Source organism: Macrobrachium nipponense, chromosome 24 (assembly GCF_015104395.2).
Source record: "Macrobrachium nipponense isolate FS-2020 chromosome 24, ASM1510439v2, whole genome shotgun sequence".
In the NCBI taxonomy this organism is placed as follows: Eukaryota; Metazoa; Arthropoda; class Malacostraca; order Decapoda; family Palaemonidae; genus Macrobrachium; species Macrobrachium nipponense.
In genome coordinates, this window is record NC_061091.1 from 74,652,975 (window position 1) to 74,661,370 (window position 8,396).

Below are 8,396 nucleotides of genomic sequence, written 5' to 3' on the forward strand. Positions count from 1 at the left end.
ACCTGCGGAAAATTTGACAGCCAGGTTTGCTAACCCTTAAGAGCTGGGCTAAAAAAACTTGCAGCACCCCAGGCCTGGGAAACTTTGGGGTCTGCCTATTTAAGAAAAAATATAATCAGTGGAAAGAGAAAGATACGCAAATGCACATGACGTAAGAAAAAAATTGAAATATTCTCCTTACCTTCCACGAGAAGTTGAAAAAACTATTTACAACCACGTGTGGGGGGGCCCTCTTTTACAAGACAATCCTAAATTTTTTCAAATATGTCATTTTATTTTATTTTGTAAATATAATCACAGCCCACACACTATGAAAACAGATAAGAACTAAAATCAGTAACAAATTCTGAGTATGTTTGTTGTATAATATATACGTAAATATATGTAAAATCTCAAAGATTAATACAGAGTGGGATAATAATTTAAGGTATATTTGAAGTAGGATGTCATTTAAGATACACATTTGGTATTTGAAAAGGAGTTATAAGTGGGGGTTCCACTGTCTCATATGAGGGAATCCATTCATTAAGGATTAAAATTGGTTGATGATTAAGCCTTAGTTACTCAAGTTTAATGTACATTTTTAACTTATGAGGCATTTACTGGAAATTTAATCACTAAAAGAGATTCAGGAAGCTATATTGTATGTTTTCTATTTCAGGGACTGGCTGGTGAACTTCACATAGTGGTGATTTTTGACGATCAAGATTCTTGTTTGGAAGGCGTCAAGTTTCCATTTGTTACAAGTATCTTCTCAAAGAACTTTGACTTCTTTTCAGGCTGTGCATCAGTGGAAAGTTTGCCTCCTAAACAAAATGCTCTTATCATTGTTCTCTCTGGTATCAAGACAGTTGTTAAACTTAGTATGGATCCAGAATGCATGAGAGTGGGGTGCAGTCAAAAGCTGTACAGAATTAGCCCAACTTTAACTGACTCTGACAGTATACTGAAAGAACTTGTGTCGGGGGCGCTGCTCTTTAGGAAACGTGTAACAGAAGGCAAATCAAGATATCGTGTAGTGTTTTCTGGCCTCCTGCCACCTAGCCTTTATCATATTGATAAGTATGCAGTTGATAATCATTACAGACAGTGTAATCATAAAGCACCATTACATTCTAAAGAGTATTTTGCAGCTATGAACTTAGTACTTGGTGATGCTGTGAGAAAGTACAATACTTGGGCCAAAGATGATGCCTCTATTCAAGGTTTCCTTGGTTGGGATATCGAAAGTATTTTTACAACAGAATCCTCCAAAATTTTCCATCATGAGCTTGAACACGATGGGGTTTCATTGACTCATGTTTGTCAAGAAAAGCGCAAGAATGCACTGAAGGGTGCCATAGAGTATACGCACACCATTTTAGTACCAGCAGTGCAAGAATCCAGTAGGAGCAGTGACGTAAGTTTGACTGCAATCAAGTTCTCACACTTGTACTACCAAGGTTTTCATTGATAAGTTCTGACAAAAGATTGAAATTATATAAGATTTTACCCCTAAATTTTGTTTATTCAAAGCTAGCAGTGTGATATTTAGATATCTATGTGGTTAAAACAAGCAGACTAACTGAAAGCTTGTAAGACCCTCAGAAAGAGTTGCAGGTGCTTGATTTCATTTATAAACAAATTTTCCCATATGTGTATCTTTCAAATTTTGTAATTTTTAATAGTATATATACTTATAGAATTTCTAGATACATTAAAGTAGATGTGGTAGTTGGATGTTTAATATTTGCTACCTTTTCTTTAAGTGGGATGGTTTTTGTTAATTTGAAAGGTTACTAATGATATTTTTTGTTACTTATACAGGAACTCAAGTTTATACCTACAGCGATCACCCTGGTGTTTGATGAAACTCAAGATTTCTTGGCCAATATTAAGATGCCTCTTGTATCTTACCTGAATACCTCCAATTCTCATATTCGTTTCCAAGATGTTCATGCAGAAATAAAATCCCTAAAGTATGCTCGGGAGAGAACTCTGTACGTCATCTTTGGTGGAATAGAGACTGTTTTCCGGTTAACAGAGGATTCCGATTGCAGGTTTTTCAGTTGCCATTCACCATTAAAGAGGATAGAGTTACTTTCAGAAAGAGATGATGTATTAGCTAAGATGCTGGTCTCATATGCTCAGTCTCTAAAAAGGGAGATTGAAAGGATAAACAAGTGTAAAGTAATTTTTCGTACGTTGCTTCCCATTGATCTTAAGACTGTTGACGAATACGCTATAAGGGAGCACCTCAGGAGATGCAAGCATCAAGCCAGGTATCACCCAAAGGGGTGGCTAGAGAAACAGAACAGGACCTTGGCCCTTGCTGTGGATCGTTTCAATGTCTGGGCTCGGTCGGATGCCCGCCAGCTTGGACTTTGTGACTGGAATGTCGACGACATCTTTGCTGGTCTTACAATTGGCTCTGATTTCATGTTTTTGCCAGACACCAGAGTAGATGGCCGTTCTCTCACAAGGAAATGGGAGTCACTCATGACTGAAGTTATTACTACATCACTGGAGAAGACATTTGATGCCATAAATCAAATTAAAGAAAACAAAAAGGTAAGCATTTCATGTTGCTTATATTGCACGATTATATTATTTATAATTTGTTAAAATGACTGACAGTGTCTACGTATCAGTTGTGAGAGGGCATTAGTTATTTGTAATTATCCGGAATAATTTGTGAGGCTATACTGTATTTTCAGGTTACTGTAGCAGATATACTATTAGAGGCAGTCCCCACTTATCAGTGATCCGGTTTCATGCTGCTTGTCTAGTGCCATAAAATCAGTGATTTATGGCGCCATAAGGGATAACCAGTTACCGATGCCATAAGCACTATTATGGCGCCATAAATCGGTGAGTTTCGGTTAATGGCTGTTTTCACTTATCGGCACACCCCCGGGAATGGAACCTCCGTCGATAACTGGGGACTGTCTGTATTCAGTAATAGTAAATACAGACAGCCCTCGGTTAACATTGGTATCAGTTAACGGCTATCCGGTTTTACGGCGCTTGTCTAGCGATGCTGGTAACTGGATTTTCGGTGCTGATCTCTGGTTAACGGCGCCATTATTCACTTAGCGGCACCGCTAAGCAGGTTTTTTAGTGCTGTTATTGCTGATTTTCGCTTAGCAGCGATGTTCGATTAGCAGCATCGGCCAGGAACAGAACCCCTGCTGTTAACCGAGGGCTGCCTGTATATCTAATCATGATATCTGAGGTCTGTGTATGTGATGAAGACCCAAGACTCCATAGAATGAGCAGGCAAGAGTAACCCCTACAACTGGTGTATTAATTGGAAAAAGCTCTAATTTCTCATAAGTTTTAAGGAGTCTTATCAAGAATGCAATAATAGAAAAGGAATAGTTACTGACTGACAAATGAGTTTGATCCTGATGGCCGTTGATATTTGAATTATTCGTAAGTTGGTTTGCAAAATATACTAGTGCATAAATTTTTTTTTGTTTACATTCCTGAGTTAACTCATAGATTATACAATTTTCAGTGTCTAAATCAAGCTGTATTATAAAGAATTACTTCGGATGTTAGAAAGGTAAAAAGAAATAAAATAAAATTTAGATTCATGCACCATTCAAAATTTAGAATTTTTTCATGCTTTGAAAGTTATGAACTTCAAGAGAATTTCATGGGGACAACGTCTGACATCGGAAGTTCACAAAGTAAACGTTTCCTATGGGGATAGGAAATATAGGGCTATTTGATGATTATGAGCAGGTAATCTTGTGATTGCATGAATACCTGATAATAAATCACCTTAATACTCAGGCTAGTCAGGGAATGGGTTGAAGGATTAGGTTCTTCTTCCTCGTTCTTTTGTTCCTTTCGAATATTCTTACTAGCAAAGTAGGAGCGCAGAGCAAAATACGAATTTGTGACCCAGTCTTTTTATATCTGAATGTTGTAAGTAGATGGCGAGATAAAGTAAAGGAAGATATGGAGAGAAGAGGTATGGTGGAGGATGATTTGAAGGCAATGGAGAAGGTTCATCAGGCAACCGACCCCTTAATGTAGGGATAACGGTGGGAAAGAAGTAAAAGTAGTAGTTTATAAGTAGGAGGGGGACTAGTAAAACTATAATGTGCACAGTGTGTGTGAACGTGTGAATTTACTGAAATAGATACTATTTTGTACTGATTCTTTTTATATTGCATTAAAAATCTGATAAATTTTCCTCCAAATCTTAGTGGTGGGGGTTGGTGCATAGCTTATACAAGATACATTATAGCAGTATTGTTATACAAATATACAGTACAGTTTACACAAATTTACAAGAGGCTTACACAGTAACAAACCCACCATAAGCTATGTGAGCGTAGGATATCATAGACTGGTTGAAACATGCGCTGTTATTGGTAATATATATATATGCAATATTAGTCAGATATTAACTTTAAAAACTATATAGATGTTTAATTATAATACCTAATGCAAGAAAGCGGTAGACAGAGAGAGAAAATCAAGTGATTGAAAAATTTTTTTACGTATGTACAGATGAATGGAATTACATCATATGAAAATTTTTTTTAACTTGCATGTTCAGATTAAGGGAATGATGTCATAAAACTAATTCCCAGTGAAAGTATTATGTAATTATGGAAATCATTTTTGTGGTGATTATCATAGCAAGTTAGAACCTCTAGAAAACTAATTCAGAAGGAGCACAATTTCTCAGATAATTTCTAATGTATTTTCCTTTAGATTAGTCTTATTAATTACCTTCTCATTAGCATGATGTGGAGTGGTCTGTTATTTTTCTGGTGGTTTGCCATCACAGTAATGCTTCTTTTAACTTGCCTGCAACATCATTGATGGGATTTTCCTAGACCACATCTTAGAAATTATGTGGAATTTTATAATCTGAGGGATAACTGGAAATTTTCATGTGTAGGATGTATTGAAGGTCTTTGTTTTTGTGTATCAGAAGTCCCGTTGCCGCCAAATCCTTGTGATTCCTGGACTCTTTACATTAAGACCGCAGGTTTGTTAGTTGTGAAACATACAAATCTATTTAAAATTAATTTTTCTCAGGTGGAGACTTCAGGATCCAGGCCATGTACAGTAACGCCCAATATGCTGTGAGTATTTTTGTAAATATGGTATTGTTGGCTTTTACTATGTATTTGAAAGTGCAAGAGATTATATTGTGTAGGTTGCAGCCAAGGTCTATAGAATACCAAGTCTACCCACGAGCAGGTAAAATGGGGGTGAGTGGGATTAAAGGTGGTTTGATCCTTTGAGGAATAAATTTTGTGATGTCAGATGGATCTAGGATTCTGTAGCTAGCTCTATAGACTGCTCAATATCTTTTGCTAAATATTTAATTACTAATATTGATAACTTAGAATTTAATTACTAATATTGATAACTTTGGAATTTCCACATATTTTCATATAGAATATATGTAATGCTTGAAAAATGAGTATAGATAAAAACACACATCTTGCAAAGAAGTTTATCTCATATTGTATACAACCACAGATCTTTGATGTATACTATGAACATTGTATTTACATACATTTCCTTGCTTTCATCTGCGATTTAACCAGATCTAAGTAGGCGGTGGAAATGATCCTATTGTTTAGACCTCAGGTTTGTAGGATTGAAAAATACAAATTGTCTTAGAAAATTTGTCATTGTTTTAGATCAAATGATTCCCCAGTTTAAAATTCTTTTTCTAAAGATTGCTCGACAACGAACAGAATATGTGGCTAAATCAATGGGTAAAATAATAAAATTTTATAACTACAGCTAAGTTTTTGACACCAGTTCCTTTTCCAGCTCCTAGTCCTTTTTCACCCTGGTAGCATTTACATATTTTTGCCATTGTTTCCAGTTGTCCATATGATTCTTTAGAGGGCTTCATTAATTTTGTATCACCTTTGCTTATTATACTTGTCCATGAGTTATCTTTTAATGGCTCATATGACCCAAGATATGGATATTTTGGAAATTTACGGGCAATTAATCCAGCGAAGTATTCTAAACTATCTTGCTCTATTACTTCCTCAAGTTGGCCATCGTCCTTCTCTTGCTAACTTTTAATGAAGCAATTTTGTTTTTCTTCTGCACCGAAATTGTCTGGTAAACAACCACATTATGGCCGGAAGACTCGGTTCACGTTGCAGTGACTCATCGCCGTTACTAGATGAAGTTTGCATATCAAGTAAAGAATGAAATGTGCCAGCTGTTGTATTATCACCTTTGCAATTGTCGTTTACATACTTTGATCCCATGAGAGATCTAATTTTCCCTAAAAGATGACTCCTAATTCTTTGCTTCATAGCAACTGTCAATGGGTGCTGATACATAGCACCCATCTATCGTAGCCAGGCAAAAAAATGCTCAAGTCCTTTTGACATGGGCAAAGACTGTTATTTCCCAGAACCTTCATTGATTTTGCCATTTACAAATAAATGACAGGCCCTGCCATTAACAGTGCCTTTAAATCCGGCTCAGGCCACTTTTGATGTCATAATCTGACCGAATGTTTGGTGGGTTGACCTGGTACTCTATAGACCTTGGTTGCAGCTGTGGAATATAGTAGTATTAACAGGCAGTCCTCAGGTATGACGGGTGCAGAAATTGTTTCCCAGTTTATGACGCATGTTCCGGGGTTATGACGCTTATGGTGCCGATCCGACGGAAGAAATATGGCTCCAAGATGGCAGAATGTTAAAGAATTTTTAGGCCTTTTTGTGGAAAAGATCAATAAAAATGCAGGTTACATCCTTTTCAAGACACCCAAAGGATTAAAAGTTGGGTTTTCTAAGGATTTCTTACGATTTTTGGTGTCTGCCTACGATGCAACATAGGAACGAAACCTGTCTTAAACCAGGTACTGCCTTAGTTGTGGGTATTCTTTGTATACTGAAAATGTTTATTAATTCTCTGTGAAGTTGACTGTTTACAGAAGAAATATTGGCATGAAGACAACTGAAAATCTGATTTCTTGAACAAGGGCTTCTATGAGAGCTTTTAATCAGTTCAGTGGTCTGGTTAAACTTCTTTAGCAATAGTAATAAATGAACAAAGGCTGAAATCTTGTTAACCAAAAATATTCAGAGATATGCAATGATTTCTATCAATCCAGCCGTGTACAGTACATTGACAGTTTGAGAGAATAGGATAAATGCCTATTGGTTTATGAGGTCATTTCCAGGTAATCTCCATCTTGACAGTTGCAGTGCTTGTGGTTGACAGAACTATTACCCAGGGGATTTAGATTCTGTGTTATTATTCCATGCCACTTTTTTTAATACTGCATTGTTGAAATTTTCCATTGTAAAGAACTTCTGTTTATTCTTGTATTATTTTCATTATATGTATTATTATTCAGGAGTAGCCCTTCTTGGAGGGCAGCATTACTGAAAGAAATTTATTCAACAGCATCGAGTTTCTAGTTTATTTATTTATTTTTTTGGGGGTATTCATTTTAATTCTGCACTAGCTTTTTATTACCTGTTATGTTTCAGCTCACTCTTAGGGGATCGTCCTCCGTCATAATGGAATGAATACTATGCAGAAGGGTACAAATAATTATGGATGGGTGGGCACACCAAAGCTATTGGAGACCTGTGCAGTCTTCATTCTGAGTGGTCAGTTATGTCAGGAGCTTCAGGTATTGAGATCTTTAGTTATGTTGGTAGAGGAATTCTGGTTTCTGCTGGAGTGGACTTCACTGGAAGATGGCTTGCTTAAATGTGGCTTTGGCAACTGGTCTTGGGACTCTCTCTCTCTCTCTCTAACTGGTCTTGGGACTCTCTCTCTCTCTCTCTCTCTCTCTCTCTCTCTCTCTCTCTCTCTCTCTCTCTCTCTCTCTCTCTCTCTCTCTCTCTCTCTCTCTCTCTCTCTCTTGTTTGGTGTAGGTGCATTTCTCATGCTTTGTCCCTTGTATTTTGTATGGTGAGTGGTGTTGTCTCTGTTGGTTGAGAATCCAGGGGGTTTCTTTTGAGAGAGATTTTCAGTTTCATAGAGTATACCATATTCTTGCACAGGATGCTTCAAGCTTTTAGAAAGTGCAGTTGTAGGCTGTTGCTGTCTATGATTTAATGGCATAATTCAGTTCCTCTTAATCAGGTCCTTTTTTGGTGCTCATTACAGTAATGATAAAAGGTGGCAGGAAGGTAGCTTGGAGTGCATAATAGCCATCATCCTTATGTGTGAATTGTGGCATATAGGCATGTAAATTTGTAGACACTTTTCAAGGGTATCCCTGGGGTTGCTGTGTTCTTCATAAGGAACTGGCTGGTTTTCATGCTTCTGTAGTAAATTTCAAGGTGGACTCTCTCCTTATGGCCCATTTTTCCACCGGCATTTATTAAAAAAATATGAAAATATAGTATAATTAGTGAATATTTCAGTATAAAAAAAATACAGCGACT

The 8,396-nt window shown here is 36.8% G+C and overlaps 1 protein-coding gene across 1 annotated transcript in view; it reads left to right on the forward strand.

Moving 5' to 3' along the window:
- The window catches only part of LOC135203529 (uncharacterized), a 160,118-nt gene that overhangs the window by 146,269 nt on the left and 5,453 nt on the right, over window positions 1-8,396 (forward strand). Inside the window, exons 6-8 of the mRNA XM_064233264.1 lie at window positions 662-1,399; window positions 1,807-2,550; window positions 5,044-5,090. Of these exons, the coding sequence (XP_064089334.1) occupies window positions 662-1,399; window positions 1,807-2,550; window positions 5,044-5,090 (1,529 nt within the window). The remainder of the gene's footprint in view (window positions 1-661; window positions 1,400-1,806; window positions 2,551-5,043; window positions 5,091-8,396) is intronic.